At 53.7% G+C, this 23,405-nt stretch overlaps 1 protein-coding gene across 1 annotated transcript; it reads left to right on the forward strand.

The window, feature by feature from the left end:
- The first annotated feature begins 1,479 nt into the window (after positions 1–1,479).
- LOC144172346 (solute carrier family 22 member 7-like) lies at positions 1,480–3,399 on the forward strand. The gene has a single exon (XM_077701102.1). It carries the CDS (start codon positions 1,480–1,482, stop codon positions 3,397–3,399), a length of 1,920 nt encoding a protein of 639 aa, XP_077557228.1.
- The last annotated feature ends 20,006 nt before the right edge of the window (positions 3,400–23,405 follow it).

Genomic DNA, 23,405 nt, shown 5'->3' on the forward strand with positions numbered 1-23,405 from the left:
ATAAATAGGATTTTGTGAAAATAAATAATAATGAAGTTTCAATTATTATAATTAATAATTATGATTAAAATTATTATCACAAGTAATTACGGAACTAGTTCAAGGTGAAGGCGCAAGAAAACACTACCAACGAGTCAGCACAAAACCGCGAATAAATGAGATACCAAGAAAGCAAGAAAAAAATATTTATCGCTAGCGCTGCAGTGCACGAGCCGGCCACCCTGTATCGCCCAGCAAAATTTTCGTGACGACCAAAGCGCAGTCCACACATGTGTGGCTGCATTTTTCAAGGGTGAAGACGGAGCGCACACGAAGGGAACGGGCGTATGTTTTAGCCGATCATGTTTTTCCGAGTCCTGCAAGTCGTGTCTTGCGCTTTTTATTCAGAAAATACGAGAATAGCAAAAAGAAATATCAGTTTTCAACTTGAAGGTGGCTAGCGTGATCCCGCCACCGGGGGCGTCGTTTTTAATGTGGGATTTCTCGCCCCCTGGTGGCAAAATGGGTGAACTACCGAAACCAATAAAATCTCGGAAGCGTTCGCAGCGATTACCCAGGGCTTTGAAAACGAAACCAAAACAGGTGACACTTAGAAAACGAATTTCTTGACCCACACGTTTGTGTGGGCTGGGCAGGAAAGGGTTAGGAACTGCTGCCAGGTAGGGTACCGAGGTGCGGCCACCGGTCGCAGCGAAACGGCGAGAAAATGGCCATTATAGCTCTCGCTACAAAAAGAGGTCTTTTTGACGATATTGAACAGAAGGAGCGGCAGCGCCGAGCCCTGTCGGGCGCCAGTGCCGCTTTATCTCATTGGAGACGTTTTAGGGGGGTCCAAGTAAAGAGTGTACCTTGCGTCCAAAAGAAAAGAACGTATATATGTAGCTGTAAGTCCACTCGCGCAAATGTTAGTTGGAAGAACTGTTAGCATCATCGAATTGTTGATGATGTTGATGGCTTGTGTAAGGTCCAAGGCAAAACATTTGTTGTATGCACAGGGACGAAGACTTTTTTTCGCCGGGAACTGAAGCAGCCAACTTGAGAAACCAGATAAAGGTCCCGAGACCAGATTAACGCCGATTTAACTGATGATGATGATGATGATGATTCCCTTGAGGTGTTATCCAGTGCATCAGGTTTCTTCCTATGCTTGTAGGCCCGAAGTAACCCCGTATTTTATGACTTGTTTACAGACTAAAACGGCTGTTAGTAAAAGTCGTCGGAACTCTTTAAACGTCATTCAAATAGATATTCAAATATTTACTCCACCAAGCGCCAGCAGGGAGGTAAATGAATTGGGTACACATAGCACAATGCGCGTGGTGCTCTGTATTTCCCTTGAATTGTCTGGCGCCCTTGATAACCCTAAGTGCCACATAAATGAAGTGCATCTTGAACATCGATACAGGCTTCTGCACTAGCAGCACGTGTCGCTGCTTTGATTGGATGGTTGGTTGGTTGGCTGGTTGCAAGGAAGAGGGCATGGAAGAAGAAGCCGCCGAAGAAGAACGAGCCTCGTGCGTGTTCGCCGCGCTCGCCCAGCAAGAAGCTGCTCTCGACTCCGGCCTCGCACAGCGAAAGAAGCAAGCGTCTATACGCACCGTGCAACACCCGGGGATGCTGAAATTGCTCTTCCCAGACCACTTGATCCCACCGATCGACGTCCAGACGAGCGACGGTTTCGATTGCGGCGACGCCTACGGCCACGGCTACTTCCAAGGCAGGAATATCCTCATCACCGTCGTCTTCGTTTGGCTCATGCACTCACACACTCTGGCCTTCCCTCTGGTCTCGGGCGACCTCGACCACTGGTGCAAGCAGCCCGAAGGCCTCAATATCTCGGCGGCCGAGTGGAAAGCGATGGCCGTGCCCCTGGAGGACGACGGGGGGTACAGTCAGTGCACCGTCTACGCCGAACCGGGCGACCCGAACGACACGAGGGTCAAGACCTGTGACCAGTGGGATTACGACACCGAGCTGGTGCACAGTTCCATCGTAAGCAGCTGGAACATGGTATGTGGGAGAAGCTGGCGGATCTCCATGTGCAACGCGGTCTTCATGGCTGGCGCCGTGTCGTTTCTGGCCGTGTCCGGTTACATCGCGGACGCCAAGGGCCGGAAACCCGTCGCACGGATCATCGGAATGGTGCTGGTGGTCTCCACGCTGGGCTGCTGCTTCCCCGCCTCATACATGGTCTATGTGTGTAATAGGTTTTTCATCTCGGGTTCGTCCAGCGTGCTCAGCACCCTGGGCTTGGTCCTCCTGCACGAATTGTCTGCGGACGAGCACCGCGCCGTCCATGTTGCCGGCAGCTTCCTCGTGGGCCTTACCTTCGGAGACGTGGTCTTCAACACGATCAAGCAAGTCGAACGCCTGGATTGGGTGACGAGGCAGTTGATTCTCGTGGCCCCCACACTGCTGCTGCCGCCCGCCTTCATTGTGATGGTGGAGAGCCCGCGCTGGCTCGTGGCCGCCCGGAGGCTCGAGGACGCCCTGCGTGTGATGGTGAGCGCCGCCAGGGCGAACGACTTCCCCGCCGACGGCGTCACCCGCATCTTGAAGGTGGCCGAATACAGGCTGCACAACGCGCCAGTCGTCGGTGGGGCAGCACAGGCCGATGGTGTGCCGACCGCCGAGATCGTGCAGCGCCGGGCCGCCATTATGTTCGTGTCGTCCTTCTCCGTCCTCTTCTTCTACTACTCCGTCGTTCTGACATCGGCGAACAGCGGCGTCAAGTGGCTCTGGTGGAGCGAGCTGGCGTTCACGGTGGTCGCCTGCCTCTTGCTACGGTGGCTGTTCAAGAGGATAACGCGAGTCAGGCTGCTGGCAGGCGCCTACCTGTTGGCGGGCACTTCGAGCAGCCTGGTCAGCCTGGCCTCTTTCTTCGACCGCGGTCCCACGGGTACCGTCGTCCACAGCTCCGCACTGGTCCTCGCTTGGGGCTCCGCCGTCGTCGCCGTGGCCGCCCACTTCCCCTACTGCCTCGAGCTGTTCCCCACGCCCGTGCGAGCAGCCGGCATGTGCCTGTCGTCCGCCAGCTCGCGGCTGGGAGGTGTCTTCGCGTCCCTCATGTACTTGCTGCACGGCGAGGGCCGCGAAGACCTGCTGTTCGCGCTGACTGCAATCGCCGTGTATGGTTCCGCAGGGGCCTTCCGCTGGCTGCCGCCAGAAGCGTCAGATCGAGCTGACAGCACCCGTGAGTCCCACGCAGCCAGCGATGCCCAGTCGTTGGTGTCCGATAGCAAGCGCAGACTCGTCGACGAGATGAAGAGGACTTTGGAGCAGCCGGTCTCCTACTCGAGGATCAGCAAGAAGAGGCAATCTACCGTAAGCAAGAGCAGCCTGGAGAAGAGCGTCGTTGTGAATTCACGCAGCTGCACTCCCGACGGGCGGGCACGTTGAGGCTGCTTTATCTGGGTTGTGCTTGGCGAACGGTGTGTTTAGCCATAGTCTTTTATTGATAGCTTCTTTTTTCTTAGTTAAATTCTCAGTACGAAGCGTCTCAGGGGGCAAAGCGCTTGAAACTGCTTGGGGCTCTCCTCTTGCACACTGATGAAGCAGGAGCAAGAGTGTTCTCTACAATTGTGCGCGCGCAGTGGACTACTGCCTCGTTCCCGCTCTCGACATGACCGTAGCGTTGATGCTTAAGTACTTTGGAATAAATGCGTTGTACGCAAGCTCCCGGTGAAGATTTGTTTGAAGAAGCTTCACGAACTCAGAGGCAGTGCCACCCCACGCATGGTTCTGGACAATCGGCTGTTTGGACAATTATGAGTGAGGTGTGCAGAGATTGAATTAGTTAATAGCTGCAAAACCTTCCTTTATTCCCGGGCGACACACCTCGTTTTTGTTATAAAAGGATGGCACGCCTCATTTCATCCGTCTCGCCCGGTGCACTGTTACAATTACAATCGCCGGGCGTAATACTGTAACGGCGTATTTTGGTCCAAGATCTGCCGCTACGGTAGCATGATGTCGCAGGAAAAAAGTCGAGGCGTTGAAGAAGTTTTAAAGGTTACCTGTTTTAATTTACTGGTGACATTGATGACATTTAGCACACAAGAATCAGAACGAATATACTTGTTACACAAATGAGAAAGGCAGTCAATAGATCCAGAGTACTTAGCGGGACATGGCTGACTGGATCTCGGTCTCCCGGCGGGAGGGCACGACGACGAGCGGCAGAGTTTCTGAAGAGAGTCCTGCTGCCGGTCGCCCCTCCGGCCGCAATAGCCAGAGGGGCCGCGTTATATTCGCTTAAGCGGTCTGGTGGGGGACGTATTGGGGGAAAGTGCATCCTGGAGAGTGCGGACGCTAGGGAACAAGGCTAAGGCACACCCGCAGCCAATCAGGAAGACGCTTGTAAACACCAATCAGCCATGTTCCCGCCAAAGTGAAAATGACCAAAAACACAGACACAAGGTTTCGACTCTAAAACGCGCGCTTGGAGAATTATGGGCGTAGAGCAAGTAGTTGGACAAAACGCACTAATGTAAACAGGGGAAGAAACAGGAAGGTCGTCTGAAGAACACTGGGGACACGGAGCCCGAAGGAGAACACCACACGCCCACGGGGGGGAATGGAACGCCACGAAGCCGGGACGATGGCTCGCTTCCCTCAACAGCCGCGACTCTCGGCTTCTCTCTCTCTCTCGGTCGGTCAGCGCGCAGAGACACACTTCGCATGCGCTTCTTAGAAAAAAAGGGGCCCAGGGCATCGCCGCGTCCGAGCCGCTCTTACACAAAAACTTAGGAGGAAGAGCCCTGGCTGCGGGCACAGAACGCAAAAAACGAAGGAGGAGGAGGAACAACTTCAATTGCACAGCATGTCAGCGCAAAACGCGCTGGATGAGAGTGGATCCCTCTTCACATGATTCCATATGCTGTCTTCGCCACCTGGCCCCTGGTAACCAGCCGTAGCTGATCCTCCAAGGCGGGGCTGGACAGCAAGATCTCCCATCGCTCGCTAGGGGTAAGGGTGGGGTTCTTAGTGGAGGAGTTGCTGATGAGGGGTGGGTGCTTCGGGCTGACGTCGCACTCTCCTATCATGTGGCGAAGAGTACCGAGCTGCTTGCATAACGGGCAGGTCTTGTCGTACTGATTTGGGAACATGCTGTTCAGTAAGCGAGGGTGAGGGAAAGATCCTGACTGAATCTGTCGATACAGTACTTGCTGCTCCCGCGTGAGTTCAAACAACATCAAGAGACCTCCGCTTCGCGACAATAACAGAACGTTCGTATAACTGAATTCCTACATTAAGTTTCTGTAAATTAATTTACGTGCGTTATTTACCCTTTTTTTCGGACATTCTTTCTGAAGATTGCCTCTTCGAGGACAGCGCGATTACATCTTGGCCGTGTCTAAAGTGCCGTACGACGGTATTATAAGGCCTCCACTAATGCGACGTCCACAGACTTTTCACACACAAATGCCGCGTGTGACACTTTTTCGCTCTCTCGCACTTAACGTAACGTAGCCTGCCGTAACTTAACAAACAGAACAATAATTTAGAACACCGAAAAAACCCGCCGCGGTGGCTCAGTGGCTAAGGCGTTGCGCTGCTGAGCACGAGGTCGCGGGTTCGATTCCCGGCCGCGGTGGCCGCTTTTCTGATGGAGGCGAAAAGCAAAAACGCCCGTGTGTACGAGATTTCGGCACACGTTAAAGATCCCCAGGTGGTCGAAATTAATCCGGAGCCCTCCACTACGGGGCGCCTCATCGCCTGCGTTGCGTCGGCGCGTTAAACCCCACGATCAATCAATCAAATCAATAGAACACCGAAAACTAACTTAGTCTCAAAATTTTAATTGGAGGAGGAGGAAGAGTGAAATATTGAAACTTTTATTGAGCACAAGAGGATTTGCGCCACCTCCAATGTCCGGGAGGCCGCCAGTCCGAGCTGCGTCCAGAGCTCGTTGCACCAGGTCTTGCTGTCGCTCTGGTGCTTAGCTGGTCAGAGAGAGAGAGAAACAACATTTTTTTTTATTGTCCGACAAAAAGACGCGGCCTAAACGTCACGCTGGACGGCCACCCGGCGCTCGCTACCTACTCGCACCCAGCCTCCGAGGAGAACGTGCTGTCGGCCGCTGGCGCTCGAGAGCCTCCAGACGGCCTCGCGCTGGGCGTCGTAGTCCACATTCGCCACCGCACTCGCTAGGCGCGGCGGCAACGCGTCTGTGACACCGTCCTCTACTTTGCATTTCCACAGCATGTGCGCAATGGTGGCTCGGTCCTCGCCACACACCGCACACACGTCACTGGCGTACACCTCTGGGCACACATGTTTCGCCACCACCGGTGTCCACACCGCTCGCGTCTGTAGCTGCCGCAGCGTCACCGCCTCCTGTCTCGTGAGCTTACGGTGGAGCGGCGGGTACGTCCGCCTGCATTCGCGGTACCAGTCCAACACGTTCTTGTACGAGGCGATCGGCACCACTTCGTCGTCGTCCTCCGCAGGTCGGGGGCTCGGGCTCGCGCCGCGGCTGGTGAGCGCGCGCGCCGCCCGGTCCTCCTCCTCGTGCGGTTCTCGCCCGTGCTCACCGGGCCCATGTGTGCCGGAAACCATTTCACCGTCACCGGCACCGCTCTGTGTCGCGAAGTTCACGATCGCACTCCGCGAGTCGCTTATCACCGTCGTACACCTCGGGTTCGTCAGCGCCAGCGCAATGGCCAGCTCCTCCGCATGCTCCGGGCTCCACGCCCACACGCTGCACGCCGTGCACAGCTCCCCGGAGGTCGCTGCGACCACGGCCGCCGCGTACGTGCCCGGGCGGTCCGAGTACCTCACCACGTCGACGTAGAAGGCTCCGTTGTCCGACGCGTGCGTGGCCGTGAGAGCTTTCGCCCTCGCCAGTCGACGCTCTCGGTCCACCTCGGGATGCGTGTGTCTCGGGATCGGCGGCACCTGCAAAGAGCGGAGCAGCCCGCACGGCAACGGCGACCGGCCCACACTCCCTTGCAGCCCCCCGCGGTATCCCACTCTCTCCAGTATCGAACGCCCCGTCCTAGTTCGCGCTAACCTAGCCAGCTGCGCCGTTCGCTGCGCCTCGGCTATCTCATCTAGCGTGTTATGCACCCCCAGCTCCAGGAGTCGCTCTGTGCTCGTGTGCGTGTACAGCCCCAGTGCCGCCTTGTATGCTTTGCGTATAATCGCGTCCACCTTCTGGCGCTCCGCCGCCTTCCAGTCGTGAAAAGCCGCGACGTAGGCCACGTGGCTGACCGCAAACGGCTGCACCAGCTTCAAGAGACTGGCTTCTTTCATCCCTGCGTGCCGCGTCGACACCTTCCTGATGAGCCGAATGGCGGTAGACGATTTACGACAATTACGAAGCTGGACCTTCGCGTCCAGCTTCGTAATTGTCAGGCCGTTGTGCCTCAGCGCATTGATGTGCAGCCCCAGCACCCGTAGCGTCTTCACGTGCGGGATGGCCGTACCATCCCTCGTTCTCAGGTTGATATCCGGCTCGGTCGTGTCACTCCGGCTCTTCCCGCGCGGCAGTACGATCAGGAGCTCCGACTTCGCCGGCGAACACACCAGCCCCGTTCCCCGCAGCTGGTCTTCGATCTCGTCGATCGCCCGCTGCAGTGCCGCCTCGATCTCGCCGTCGCTGCCGCCGGTCACCCAGAGTGTTATGTCGTCGGCGTATATAGTGTGCTTGACGTTCGGTAGACTCCGCAGTCGCTCGGCCACCCCGATCATTACCATGTTAAACAGCACCGGCGAGATCACGGCGCCCTGCGGCGTGCCCACGCTCCCGAGCGTCTTGTTCGGTAGCTCCATGTCGCCGGCCACGATCGTCGTCGTACGGTCCGTCAGAAAGTCTTTGACGTAAGCGAACGTGCGTTCTCCCATGTTCAGTCGGGACACTTGCTCGAGTATCGCCGAGTGGTGGACTTTGTCGAACGCGCTCTGCAGGTCCAGGCCCAGCAACGCGCGGTTGTCCATGGAACGGGTAGGTTGGTCCATCACCTCGTGCTTGGTCAAACCAGAGTAAAAGCATTGAAGGACTCTGGTCAAACTAAAAAAAAAATTATGGAGACCAACGTGTCATCCATCTCCTAATAAAGCTATGTTTGAAGGTGGCAATAGTCGGCCTCTAAATACGGCACTTGGTGTTATCCGGTAGACACGTATATGTTCGATCGATCTGGGGCGGTATTCTCGTAACTGCCCCTTTTGAAAACGTCCCTTTTGCGTCCCTTTCATGGTGACGTACTTCCGGTTAAGAAGTGGACGTTGGCAGCATGGAGCAAGGTTAGCAGTAGGTTGGCCACGCTTGCGTTGCGTCACTTCCGGATGTTGGCTTTTAGCCTATCTGGGCTCGCCAAAAGGGAGACTTTTGAAAGGGACGCAAAAGGGACAAAACTCGAGAATACCGCCCCAGGTTTCCGCGACGCATTCAACCGCCCGGTGACGGCCCCACGCTGCCGTTTTGAAGAATTAGAGACACGTTGCGGGTCTGTGGCGTGCCTTCGGTTCAAGACATGCACGAATCGATGCGTCCCATCTACCCCGCATGTTTCCCGTCCGCATTACACCACAACGGCAAACGCTCGGCCCTGTGCCAGCCTTGTCTTATAAATTAGACCGCCGTTGGTCAGCACTGCAGACACCGCGGGACATTTTAGTGCGCGGCACTTTGGCCGCCGCTAGCGTCCCTAGATAAGCTACGCGTAAGAGTATACCGCCACTTCGTGCATCCGGAGGCGTCTGGGGGGGGGGCATTTCGTTTCTGGCTTGCAGTGTTGTCATCTCTCCCAACGAAACCACCACCGGTTGTGACGGGCGGAGTGGTACCGGCCGCTCTAGCCCCGCGCAGCAGAGAGAGAGAGAGAGAGAGAGAGAGAGAGAGAGAGAGAGAGAGAGAGGTGCCCAGAAACAAAATGGCTGCGCCCGTATGTAAACAAATATCACGTGGTGCCGACTGACCAATGAAAATCCTAGCGGCACATAACAAAGAAAGAAAAGAGTGCCGGTACTTTAAAAGCATATATACCTATTTAGTGACGCTAGCCGCCACTACTGTGGTTTAGCGGCGGCGGTGGCCTCGGCGTTGTAACCCAGCGAAGGATGGGAAGACCGAAGACTGAAAGAAAACGGAGGGGAGTGTGGCGAAATTGTAAATGAGAGGACGGTTGGCCGAGCCGGCGCGGGACGCTCCTCCGAAAATGTGAGGGGAAGGGTGGTGGCCGAGCCCGCTCCGGGCACGTGCGTGAAAACCGACCTCAGCGTCTCATGGTGCCCGAGAAAGGGAACGCAAAACCAGGCATCAATGACAGCAAGTGTCTTGTTCTTTCAAGTTCTGCGTGCTGCATGTTCATCGGTCCTCCGGGTCCGTCGTCATCATCCTCGTTGCGTGGCTCATCCGAACCACGTGACATTTGGCGGGAGGTTCAAGCGCGATTTACAAAACATGCTGGGTTGCGCCAACGCGCCGCGAGATAGCGGTAGAGTAGCCCGCGCCGCTGTGCGTTCGTTTATCAGGCGATCACTTCCCGAGACCCAGAAGCTATGCGTCTTGACCGAGAAGACGGCACTTCGCGCTACGCACAAATTTTGCATTAGGGAGTATAGTAATCGCCAGGCATTTTTTTCACCCCAGGTCCAGTAAAAATTCGTGAAAAAGTTCGCGCGTCGCTCTAGCGCGTTCGTGCTAAGCCAAATTCACAGCGCTCCTGTTTGTTTGGAGCTTATGTTCTCCAAGCAAAACAGGCCTGCTGAAGAGGCCTGCTAAAAACCTCAATTTTGATGCGCCGAAAAGTTTGTGAGCTATAGGTTTGATACGATTGCGTTGTGTGCGGGTGCAAGTTTCTTGTGAATCAGTCTAGGTACTAAAGTGGCCAAGAAGCAGTTAAATTTCGCCTCTCCATCTTCTTGGCGAACTGATGGAGGCGAAATAGTGATGTTCTTTTGATGCGCGAGCCGAGAGGACGATCTCGACTCGCTCTGATGACCGACGACCGATGCTTGGAGCGGGTGAGGGATGAGGACTGCCTTTCTTGCTGGATATTAGGTTTATTTACACTATTTACATTACTCCAACTTTAAATCAGGTCAGAGTGACGGTTACATTGTCATTCTGACAGCAGCAGCCTGTTCGGCCGAGATCTATACTGAACTAGATCCCCTCTCGACCGACCCTCGACAAAACCCAACACTCCGGTTTTGATACCAAAAACCCCGCCTCCAAAAAGGGGGCGTTCAAGAAAGAGAGAAAAACCATTCAACCAATTATTAGAAACCATTGATTGGCCACAGGAACCAGCCAATCACACATGTGTCCCCACCTGCGGTCACGTGACCCAACGCTCTCTCTTATACACTCATTGTGCGTTTCCCACGCACGCTATTACACCCGACAAGCAAATACAGGACGTCTGCGTCCTAAAGTGGACACACCATTACGTTCAGCGGCCGGCATCTGCTCCAAAGCCAAGCCGACGGCTTGGAGCGGTCTTCGCGCGGGTAATTTCTTCCCGCGTCCTCGCCTTGGCGCCTTGTCTGCGCGCGCGCCGGGACAAAGAGGGAGTCGTTGCTAATCCCCTCCCAGACTAAAGGGGCGCCGCCGCCCACCTGAACAGCCCACGGGAAGAGACGCTGCCAGCTCAGGCGACCATCGTCGAGGCGAACGACCCGTCGACGAAGAGCGCGCGGCGCCGGATTCACAAATTCTCAAAAACTTACATCGCGAGCCTTTTCGACACTACGAGACGCACCATCCTTCAGCTTCCGGTCAGCTTGTCATTCCGAATGACCCAGCCACCTCCGACGCGACAGACTCAGGCTAATCGCCCCCGTCTTTTGACACACAAAAGGACGGGCACAAAACACGCTCTCCGCGGCTCCGAACCTGGCGTCCGTGCGGCTGCATGAAAGGGACACGGGATAGCAGCTACCAGCGGAGGCGACGCCAATACATGAACGACCGGCGGCTTTCATTAAATAAATAGGAGCCCGAACTTAACAGAAGCCAAACTGCAAGTTCGGTTAATTCGAAAGATTGTTTCGTCAGAATAACACTGACACCCCTTTTAACGCAAAGTTTACTCAAATGAGCCATATACAACGAACTCGACCGTCATGCTGAATATGTTCGTTATATCAGAAGCTCGTTATACATGTAATAAGCATCTTGTGCACGTGAAAAAGCGGCACGCATACGGCGGGCGCACTGACGCGGCCACGGACATCGCCTAAACCGCGCGTGGCGATAACAGGGCGCTTGGCTGCAGCCATTACAGAAGTTTGCCGCTCGCCTGTCGGAATGAACTCCCGACACAAAGGAGCTAGATACGCGAAAAATAGCTCATAATATATCCATAAATCTTCTCTGAATTGTCATTGGGGCCGTTTTGCTGCCTGTTCGACAAATCGGCATTGATCTTTGAGCTCAGGATCTTCTCCCTGTCTCCAAAAATGGTAGAGATTGTTGACATATGCCTGTGCTACGCGGTAAATTTCGATTGACAATTGGACTCTTTCCCCCAACTGCGTTCTATGCATTTACTGTGGAACACTCGATAGACAATTGGTTCAACGGCCTTCGGAACGCCTTCGAAACAGCCGTGTAGCACAGTCATTAGACAAATCGCACTTCCTAAACACGTCGCTGTTTTGGGCTCCCTGCATCTGATAATTCTCAATGCCCGAAGAGAACAACCGATGACACTTCCGCGGCACTCGACACGTTTTGGCTTCATGGCACGCATTTCACATTGATTCCTTTTTTTAACACGAATGTTTTATTCCCGGACTCACGAAGATTTCACTGACGTCATATCCGTCACGGAAGTGACGCCAGTACAACGAAGCAAGCGGCCTGTAAAGGGTGCACCCCTGCACACCGGGTCTTCTTGCGGGGAAGCAACCTTTAGTACTAAAACGGGATTTCGCTGCACATTTCACTTTTGTGTTTTACCGATTCCTATGAAAGAGGAATCAGCCACTGTTTTTTTTTCTTTTCTTTCGGCCGAACTGGAGAGGAAAGGAGGAGCGATCATCAACGGGGACTACCGAAATTCTTGCGGAGCTATTTTTGTGGTTCCGCCCGCATACAAGCAGTACTGGAGAAACGATTGTGCCTCACGGGTGTTGGCCAGCGCCGGATTAGGAAACTATGGGGCCCGGGGCTACTGCATCCTTGGGGCCCTAATGATGATGATGATGATGATGATAATGGTTCCGCTTTAATATGCGAAAATTTTCGAAGCCCATGTTATAGATTGTATATCAGTGATAGATCATACATAATTTTACGCTTTCCGGATGTCTAGTATTATGTAATGGATTTTATCAGTCGTAAAAGTTAGTATGGTTTATTTGCAGGTTCACCACAGATTCACAATTAATCGAAGCGCCGTGTCGACCTGCACACGCAATGGTACAGAAAAGTATTTTGTTACAAGAAGATTTTATTAAGCCTGTAAGGTTTTAGCTTTATTGTAAAGTTCTCCACCTGCATATATGGGAGGGCTTAAAGTCCGCGCCGGCAGCTGTCACTCACAGAAATCTGCCAAACAGTTAGCCCCACGGCTTACGGGCCAAAATCCTGTAGGTTACCCGCGCAGACGAGAAAGCACGCGGTGGTTAGGACACGCGCTGCCTTTGAAGGAGGTTGGAGGAGGGAAGGGAGGGGGCTCAAATGTGTCGCGCAACGCAACCTTCCTATCGCAGCACGATTAGCAGAAAGACGACGAGCAGGAAAATGTCGCTTTTGGGGCTGGGAAGCGGTGCGCTTCGTGCATGGGTTTGCGAATGGCCGTCGAACTTATTTAGCGGCGATGAACTCCTGTTCCGCAGCTGTGATGGTCTTGCTAGGCGGCAAGCCGTTACACATTAACTTTGGGTTGGAGAGCGACAGGTGAGCACGAGAGATGGCACCAGACAAGAGTTTAATAAGGATAGAATGTCTCTGCTCACCCCCGTGCTGCTGCTACCGTCGGTGCCGCGCGACAGTACCAGCAGTCAGTAGTTCGTTGTCGATCGGTCGGGTCGTTGTTCGGTCGTAACTGGCAGTGGAAACACGCTGAAGCTTCTCGTCTAGATTCGGGGTCTACGACGGAGGCGAGTATGGGCGGACCTCTCGTTTTCGAGTCCTCAACACGTTTGCCGCATCCACTGTTTTTCCCGCGCTCCTTCGGGGGTTCCTCTCCTCCTGCCGTCGCGTCCAAGCGGGACCAGATCTGCGGGCCACCCTTTGGTCCGCGTCATCCGCCGGCTCATTGCAGAGCGAAAAGCGCCCACGGGTACAAACAGCTTACCGTCCCCGAGTCGCGGCGGAGGTCCGTTTTCAAGGCGGCATCGATGGGGCCGTACGCAGGATGGGTTTTTAAGTGGACACAGCTTTCGTCATCCCCAAAGAAAACATACTTCGTTGTTGCTTTGTTTGGCGTCCACGCCTGGGCTCTTCACACCGCTTAGGCCTGCTGATTCCCCAGCTCGAAGGGATCCGCTAGGGTCGGGCTGGTCCGGCGACCTCTGCGTCCACACGGAGTGGCGCCTAGAGAATAACGCTACCAATGGAGTCACGCGGACATGTACCTTCCGCAATGCTTGTTTCTCAGACAGCCTGCAGAGGCTACAGCACATAGGCGCGGGCTGAAGCCGAACGACCCCGCGAGTGGCCTACACAACCTTTGAACATTTAAATAACCCATATATACGCTGACCATTCAGCAAGAAATATCGAGTCGATATCAATCGCGCTTATGCGATTCAACTAATTCACTACCTTTATTGAACGGGTCGTAATCGCAATGACCTTCCTTGTCAAGCGCTATACATTGAAATTTCTAGCAGAAACTGTGTATGAGCCCGTAGGGCAGTGCTTAAGTTATCAATAATTACGTATAACATCCCTCAGGCTTAAGCAATTTACAATGTTCTTCAGACATTATTTCATTATTCGCATGCCTGACCCTTTCTTATACGGAAACATGCGCGCGCCGAAACGTCCGCGTACTTAGATGTCCGTGTACCGAAAAGACTACCGAAACGACCTGTGCCGACAAAGACCGGAGCCGAGCTCGGGGCCTTTTTTATGTGGCTTCTTAAGCCCGTTCAAGCTGTGTACCCCCGACTTCTGGTCCAAGACGTCTTCTCATAAACGTCGGGAAAACAAGGAAAAGGAGCAGGAATAACTAAGTTAAATTGAAATGGACTCGAAGGTTGTCAACCATAACGTGAGGGGCCGACTACTCCTTCCCACTTGTCACGAGTTAGTCAGCTTCGGTGTGAAGGTGAGATTACAGCTCCTACCTTCAACTTTCAATGCTGGCAGCGAGCACACTGAAGATATTTTTTTTTTTCATATGATCGAGCAGGCCCCTGACAGCTGGGGGCCCGGGGCTACAGCCCCCGTAGCCCCCACCTTAATCCGGCCCTGGTGTTGGCACAACGCCAACGCCAACTTTTTGCAAGTTCGCCTTCACCTCCCCTCTTCCGCTTCACCCCTTTTCCGTCGTGTGCTCACTCCGACCGCATGCAGACTAAGTTGGGTGGGGGCAAACGTGCACGAAACCCACAGAGGCGACGTCCTTTTAAAGCAAAGCTTTGCTACTTTCGTCCAGCGATTTCGCCGCGGATGCGCAAATTCACCTTTTGACCTCAGACACACCCTTTGCGACCCACCTCTCGAAAAGCATTACGTGATTCGCCGGGCCCGCTTTCGGCGCTGCGCACAAGGCCCCGTTTCCAGTCGTTCTGCTTAACTGATCAGCTGAGCGGCGCGCAGTTGCCGGGGCTCAGCTGATCGGCAGCCGACCAACACCCCGTCGCCTCCCACGCATGCGCCGTTGGGTCGTCTCGGGCTACGTGACTCGTCTTGCACCCGGCGAAGAGGAGCCCCGCGTTCGCCGCGAATGAAAGCGAGATGGGCCTCCTCCTGTGAGCACTGAACGGGACCGGACGGCGTTGAGCCGTGGTCGGCAATGCAGCTACATCGAAGGTTAACCAAGCGAAACCAAAACTTAAACAGACTGAGCCAAGCTTTTGCTTTGCATATCCAAGGTTCGTTGAGCTAAGCCGCAGCCATTTTGTTGTTTACATTTTCATTCCCTCTGGTCTTCTTTTGCTGGCTGCACTTAGTTCTGTTGCAAAATGTGGATCCCTACGCAAATCATTTGACGCTTTGCGTTCGCGGAAAGCCGAGAAAGTGGCGACTGAAAAGACCAGGCGTGGTCGGGCGATGGTCGATCGTTCGCAGCACCCGAGCTGCAGCCCCCCATGAGTTCGTTAAATCTGGAACAAAATACCATTGCCTCGAAGTATGCTGTGACGGTCATGCCGCGTTCGTTCGTTCTGACCGAGAGTTCGCTATAGCTGCGGCCGTTATAAGTGGGCTCGACTGCAAAGAGGAAAAACGATATAAGCAAGCTACTCAGAATGTGCTCTCCTGCACTGAACTATGAAGTAGAGAGAGATAGAGAGAGAGAGAGAGAGAGAGAGAGAGAGAGAGAGAGAGAGAGAGAGAGAGAGAGAGAGAGAGAGAGAGAGAGAGAGAGAGAGAGAGAGAGAGAGAGCTCTTTATTAGATGAAAGCAGAGAAGTTTGCCGGCATGTTCCCGCCTGCATGCTACTCTGCGGGGATGAGGAGAAGGGAGTAAAGACCCTAAAAGAAGTAGGGAACAAGAGAGGGGGGTAAAGGACAGGGCAAAAAAGAAGGTGAACATTAAGCTTTTCGTGCTGACGTAAAAGTCCACAAGATCTCATGGGTAAAGTTCTAGATTGTCTCTGCGACGCCGATTTCGTGCAAATAGTCAAATAAGGCAACCAACACTTTTCTCTGAGATGATATAGGGCCAGGGTCCAAGGAGACCTTTCAAAGACATAGATCCGTAGTTGAGGCACTCAATCTTTTGTGCGAGGTGATTTCTTTCCTGGATGTATGCCCCGGACATTCTGGAAGGACGTGCTCTACTGTTTCCGGTGGTCCACAATTATCACAATAGCAATTTGCAGTTAGACCGAGGCGACGGCGGTAAGTGTTCGTGAGTGCTGCGTTGAGACGCAACCGGTGGTAAAGAGTTTCAAGCTTACGTGGAATCCGCTCTGGTAGCCTCATTCTGAGTGCAGGGTCTATATACTGCAGGAAAGGGTGCCGAGTTTCAGGAAAAGACAAGGGGCGGCTTCATTCCTCTAAAGCAAGCTCCTTCGCTAGCGCTGCTGCCTCGTGCTTTGTAAAAAAATCTTTCTTCTATTTCGCAGCTGTAGGCCTCTGCGAGCTGCCTCATCCACTTTCTCGTTCCCGAGAATGCCGCAATGTGCAGGTATCCATTGTAGAGTCACTAGGTGACAGGCGACGTAGGTGAGATGGTGCAGGTAACTGACGTCACGGGATACGTGCACGTGAAAGCTGAAGCAGCTGTCACGCAGTAAAATTTGCAACGCCGCCTTCGAGTCCGTGAAATTCGAGTTCGTCAGCCACCATTCTGCTGGTGGCTGACGAAGAAGTATTATGGGCCGCTTGTTGCGATGTGCTGGGGCCGACACAGTTCAACGCAAATTAAACAGGGATGACAACGGGCTGTTCACGGAGTAGCGCACATTAATTTTATAGCAGTAAAATGGCGGGCGTAAGCGATAGAAGCTGAGAACGAACGCGAAGGCATAGATCAGTAGAACACTAGAACATGCCGACTGACACTGCACATCCCGTTGGGCTTGTCTGACACGACTCTGACATAAGCAACAGTGCCACTTACGTGCCACTGTTTGTCGAGTCATGCACTAGTTGCACAAAACGACTACTATCAACCGTTACGAAAATACGCGAGGTACGAATTTGGCCAGGAGTAAGCCGTGCGAACAGCAATCCTGAGCGGTACAATTGCTGCGCCATCTGGAAAGCCAGGGGTAACAGGCCGCTCCACCAGTCGTCGCTGGTCCGAGGGCTCGGACATGGCCAGCTGCTATAGTCAGTGCGGGGATTCGGGGTAAAGGTAAAGGTTTGTCAGCACTACCATACCAGGTGGTAAAGTGCGCTCGCTACAGGGGCCGGTACGGAACCGTCTCTGGTCGTTTTCAGATCACCACCATTCCTGCCTACGCTACATAGACCCTGAGAGGAGGATGAGGCCGCCAGAGGTAATTCCGCGCCGGTTAGAGACGTTATACCACCGACTTCGTCTCACCGCAGCGCTTACGAGGTCATATCTTTTTCACCACAGACCCTTACTGCGTAAACTGCGGGTCCCCGGAAACCGTGAAGCATTTGCTGCTGGAATGGTCCTCATACATACACGCAAGGTACAGTCTTGTGCAGAAACTAGAGCGCCTTAACCCAAGACCAATCACCTTGAAAGTACTTCTTGGTCCATGGTTATCTCCAGGGGGAGGAGGAATGCCTTTAATGAATGAAGAGAAGTCAGCCTGGCAGCGAATTTGGCTTGCTACTCCACATGAACATGAGATGTGCGAAAGTGAAGGGAAACGAAAACACAAAAATTCACACAAACACTACAAAAGCAAATAAGCACACAAACTGACAAATGCAGGATCAGGCACACGGCGCACGAACAGAAGTGAAGTTAAGGCACACATTCACAGAGTTTCGTTCAGGCCGGAGTCACGGAGAAATGACACCAAAGCCCGTGTACTCCGTGTTGCCGCGGCAGTTGAGTGCCAAGGACCAATGGCGTCACAAAGCTTCAATGGTGCATCAGCACGCAGTCCCAAAGTTGTCTTCCAGGATAGCCGCGGGGTGTCATAACGGGGACACACACACAGAACATGTTCTATGTCCTCACGGACACTGCATACTCGACAGTGAGGGGAGGCAACTCGGCGCGTCTTGTGCAGGTAGTGGCTGGTGAAAGCGACTTTGAGGCGAATGCGGTGAACGACTCCTTCGTCGCGCTTTCCCAGGCCACACGGCATTCGAAAAGTGCAGGCGGGATCGATTCTGTATAGTGGCTGATAATTTTTTGTCCCGTCCGTCCATGTGGAGCGTTGTGACTGCCGCGCCACGGAGTACGCAAGTGTCGCGGCGTCACGTCTAGAGAAAGGAATCGGGATGATGACACTAGATTGGGTGTGGGCCGCGCAAGCTGTTTCGTCGGCCACCACATTTCCATTCACCCCACAATGTCCAGGTAGCCACTGTAACACTACCTCGTGAAGCATTCTGGCAGCTTGTGTATGCAGGGTGTGTATTTCGGGGGCCAGTTGCTCGCGCGGGAATGATGCTAGTTGCTGTAGCGCCGCCCGTGAATCTGTGAAAATCACCCACACAGAAGCTTCTTGCCCAAGAATGTACTGCAAAGCGGAGCGCAAGGCAGCAAGTTTTGAGGTCGTCGACGTTGTTTTGTGGCTTAACCTGGCCGCAATTGTGGTGCGCGTTGATGGAACCCAGATTCCGACAGCAGATGATGTGGCCGTCACCGATCCATCAGTGTAGATATGCTTGTGGTTAGGGTAGCAATTCCACATGTGCTCTAGAGTGAAGTACTTTAGGGCTGGAATTGGCAACCTTGATTTACTGCTGATGCCCGGTATTGTGGTGACGATTCGCCAGGGGGAGTACAACCAGGGCGGGAGATGAAGCGGCGCAGGGCACTTCTGACACAAGGGTGGTAGAGTGTCTTGTACCTCTAAAGCAGAGCTAGAACTCAGCGGATGTCCATGGGCCCTAGTCGCCAGCCGCAGATGTAGGCGAAGCTGCTCCTCTTTCACCAGTACACTGGGTAAGAAGCGCCTAGACTCTCGTATGGCCCCCAGCGTAGAAGTTGTCTTCGGAAGACCCAGACAAAACCGCAGAGCTCGGGCCTGCATACTTTCCAACAGCCTTGTGTTGGTCTTGGAAAGAGGGCCGAGTACTGGGAGGCTGTGTCGGAGCAGTCCTTCACATAGTGCCGTGTATAGACGTAGGAGGGGCCCAGCAGAACAACCTCCTGAGCCGCTGGTCAGCATGCGTAGCACCTGAGCAAAGAAAGGAGCCCAGTTTCTCCTTCAGGAGACGAACGTGAGGGGACCACGTCATCGACCTCCACCAGCTCAACGCAAAGTACTGGAGGCGTTGTTCGACTAACTGGACGAGATTGGCGTGATTTAAGTGATTTAGAGTTTAGAAGACAGACTTTTTAATCCCGCTACTCACAAGCTGAACATCATTTTTTTATTTTTCTGTCTTCTTTTATTTCTTCTCTTTCTTCTTCTTTCTTCTGCCCTGTAATCTATGGGGCCTTTTCTTTCCCCCTCCTCCTTCCCCCGCCGAGTAGCATGTCGGTGTCGCAATTCCGGCAAACATCTAGGCTTTCTCTTCTAATAAAGAGTCTCTCTCTCTCTCTCTCTCTCTCTCTCTCTCTCTCTCTCTCTCTCTCTCTCTCTCTCTCTCTCTCTCTATCTATCTATCTATCTATCTATCTATCTATCTATCTCTCTATCTCTCTCTCAGGGCAGCAGTTACGGCCCGGGAAGCGGGGTATTGTTTTGGGCACATGGCATGTAGCAGGGTGTTATGTGAATATGAATCAGTTCATTGGCCCCGGAAAATAGTTGCTTCGAAGGAAAGTTTGACATCCAGCTGAATGCAGCCGTATACGGCTACAAAGGAAAGCTATACAGCTTTCTCAGAAACTTAGCAGTTGAAGAAAAATTCGTCCTGGTCCAGGATTCGAACCCGGGACCACCGCTTAACCGGAGCAGTCGCTCTACCAGCTGAGCTAACCAGGAGGCTAGTCGTTCGTAGCGCGAGAGCGAATTGATCAACAACCAGGAGGGAGAACCAGATTTAGGGGACCAGATTTAGGGGAAATCTCCAAGGTGGAGTTGTTGACCAATTCGCTCTCGCGCTACAGGCGACTAACCTCCTGGTTAGCTCAGCTGGTAGAGCGACTGCTCCGGTTAAGCGGTGGTCCCGGGTTCGTATCCTGGACCAGGACGAATTTTTCTTCAACTGCTAAGTTTCTGAGAAAGCTGCATAGCTTTCCTTTGTATCCGTACGGCTGCATTTAGGTGGATGTCAAACTTTCCTTCGCAGAAACTTACTCCACCTTGGGGATTTCCCCTAAATCTGGTCGATTAAAGTAGTTGCTTGTTTGCGTGTTTGTTGTAAATGAAGAGGCCGGAGGCGGGGGCGGTCGTTTTTGTTTATCCAAGTGCCTGTATTTCAGTGCCCGGCTGCTCTACCTTTTAGATGCGACGCTGAGAGGAGCATCTCTTGCCGGCGGCCCTGTCCTGCGTGCGTCCGTCGTCCGCGTCCGCACAGCTGCGTCTCTCCTCCGCTCGCCTCCTTTCCTCTCTCCGATAGCGAACACTCTCTCCCAACATGTGCGGTCATGCTGCGCGCGGCTGCGCACTGTGCGCATGTGCAGTACTCTCTCTCTCCCCGGTCTCCTCTCCTTCGGGCGCGATGCGCATAGAAGCGGAGTGCCGCGCTCTGGCCGGTCTCTCAGTCGACGGTCGTCCGCGCTTGCGCTTGCGCTTGCTCTCTTGCCGTACCCGACGATTGCTTGATGCGACGCCAATGGAGCTCCCTTCAGCGTCGCATCACACCAGGGTTCCCGCGAGGGGACGTGGGCGTAATTCTTTAGTAACAGGCAGTAAAACGAGTATTTATTGTACTATTGAAATGAGGATTATATGACGTTCTTCTCCCTCAAACCATCCTTGAGAAGGACTTGAATATACAGCTTCAGAATGAGGCTGGTCTACCTGTTTATCGTCGTGTACTAAAAGTTGTGCCAGATATGAACACATTGGCATCAAGTCAGCGCTTATATAATGATTTGAGCTTGGTTCGCGTGCAGTGTGCTATGGCTGGCTGAAGCTTATTAGGGCACGTACGCATCACTATATACACCCCGTAACGGCGCTATTTCACTGCGCTTGTGCACGAACCAGTGCGCGCAGCAAAGCGGTGTAGCCTGTTCGCGTGTGGGGCACTTCGGTGGCTTGTCCCGCGGCGAAAGGAGCCTACAGCAGATGACGCACCGTTCCCGCAAGACGCCGAATGCACATCGCGCTTCTCCGAGTCACTTCCCGAGCAACCGACAGCATGGCTCTTGAAAATTACTGCTGTGTATTGCGTGATTTTAAGGCGATGCTGATATGGCTGGGGTTCCATGGAATTTTATGTCCTGGAACTAACAAAAACGGTGCTGCTTGCACTTGTGACGCAAGGCTGCAGAAAGCAGAAACAGCAGAGCTGGCGGCCCATCTCCCTTCGTCGGTGACCCGGTTGTTGCGCCTCACATGGGTTTCCGAACGTGCATCTGAAAGTTCTCGATGACTGGAAAACCCGGATCATTTTGTCAGAGGCTTTCATGTATTTCCCAAAGTGGACTGCGGTAGCACGCGCTAGGACCCGTGGCAACCGGCTTCGCGAATTTGGCGTCTCTAGCGCGTAATTCCCCGCTTCAGGCGAGAACGCATAGGAACTGGCGAGGGGAACAGCGCGCGAGAGATCTCGCCACGAACGCTGGGCAGAGTGTTCTCGAAGGTGGAGCTGGTAGACGCCGGGCGCTTCTCACGAGGCTCGCTATTTTTGTTGCGTGAGCTACACTGGCCGAGTTTGAGCAGTTTCGCGTGGCTACGGCAGAGCCGTGCTGCGCATACGCGAGGAGCAGTGACGTCACACGAAGCACAGAACGTTGCTCGCTGCCCGGCGTCTCTCACACACCGCACGCGCCCAGCGTCTTCGCCGACCTCCGTTCCGCACGTGACGGCCCGGTCCACTTGATGATCATGCGAAGGGTGGCCGGGTGTGCAAGCGATGGCTCGAGCGTCGCAGCAACACCGGCGTGTGCCTGTGGAACCAGCTTAGCTCTGGGGCTATTGGTGACGCTGCTCCGGAGCTGCTTGATAAACATACATGTGTCACATAATGCGTATACCGTGTGTGTCATTGAAGCAGCAGTAAGCATGATTATCAAGCTAATCCTAGACAACGAGGAAAGCTAAGAACAACCAGCCGAGCCTTAGCTCACGCTACATATATCCTGGCATAGCTGAGCCAAGCCACTGCTAATTTTTTCTTTGTATTTTTTTATTGTTTTTGCCAGCTCCTGACTTGCCGCGAACCCATGTGCAAGTCCGGGCGATGCCGGGCGCTCCTTACGAGGCGCACTCTCACTGGCGCTTGGTATTCTTTCTTGGTATTCTTTCTGGTACCGCTGGACGACGGAACTAAAAGCTTACACAGCCCTGCTGTTAAAAATATTAAAACTGGAGCTCAGCCTGTCGTTCAGTCGCGAGGCGTGTGAAAAAAAAACTTTCTGGTGTTCATGTGATATTAGCACACAGTCACCCTCAGACTAGCACGACGTTTTACATGGCTGATACCTCAGGCGCGTACGTTTCAGAACTTTGATATGAATCTTGATTAAATTAGTTAATAAACATTCATCGGGGACTTAAGTCTTCTCACGTGCTTTCAAGGCGAAAGCCTAGCGATTCCTAAAGACTCCTTCTTATTCCGTTTTGTTTCTTCGTCTTTTGAGGCGAATTGCTTCAGCAGGCGGACTGGCCGCAATCCACGCGGGGGCTTCCGCACATTCGGAGCTCCCCTCATCTAGTCACGTGCCATCGCGCTCACCGGTCACGCGGCATGCACCAGGATGCCGTATTTAGACGTTTCTAACGTGCCTCCAATTGTAAAGCGCAGGGATGTTTAAAGGCGAGCTGCACTGAAAATTTCGACCTCTTGAAAACCCTATTTTCGCATAGTCTGCTATAAAAAAATACGCGCGTGGACGCCGCAAGCGGTCAGCAAAAATCGACGATTTTGAAACCGAAACCGAGGAGAGCGCGTCCATTGCAGTGACGTTGCAGCCGTCCAGCGAGCGGCCGGATAGTCGGCAGTTCGGGCGAAAGTCTGCGCGCAAGCTCTACGCGCGCACGGGGCAGCAAATGGGTGAAGCGTGCGCGGCAGAGCTCGACCGGTTCTCCAGCTGCGTGAGCGTTTATCGATAAAGTATCTATAAATGTTGAGCTGCGTGGCTGGCCAGATGAAGAAGTCTCCGTCGGCTGGAACGTCACAGGCGCGTCACGGCTGTTTACGCGATCCGCCGGCAGGTGCAGCGTGTCCTGCGGCGGAGCTTCTGACCATCGCCTCCTGTATTTTACAATGCCAAACACATCGCGTATTTCCTAATGGGAGTGAGCGGTACGCCTGCAGTGCCCACATGTCGTAAGGTGGGGCCCCTATCTGAGCCTGGATCACCTGACCATAACTGAATTAGAGAGCGGCTTGTGCCTGGTTGCCAAGGCAACCGATGTTTGAGATTGCCAAGGTAATTGCGCTCGCGCCAGCATTAGAAAACTCAGAGCTGCGGCGGAGCACGTTTTGCCAACGTTACCGCTTTCCAGTACGCGTCTCCCAAGATGAACCGGTCACGTGACTAAAACCCTGGGAAGGCTACCGATTGAGGGAGAGTGGCCGGAGTAGAAGGAGAGGGCTTGGTTGGCCTGTCT

Source organism: Haemaphysalis longicornis, unplaced genomic scaffold, assembly GCF_048455015.1.
Source record: "Haemaphysalis longicornis isolate Haplotype H1 unplaced genomic scaffold, Haemaphysalis longicornis Haplotype H1 scaffold_20, whole genome shotgun sequence".
Taxonomy (NCBI): Eukaryota; Metazoa; Arthropoda; class Arachnida; order Ixodida; family Ixodidae; genus Haemaphysalis; species Haemaphysalis longicornis.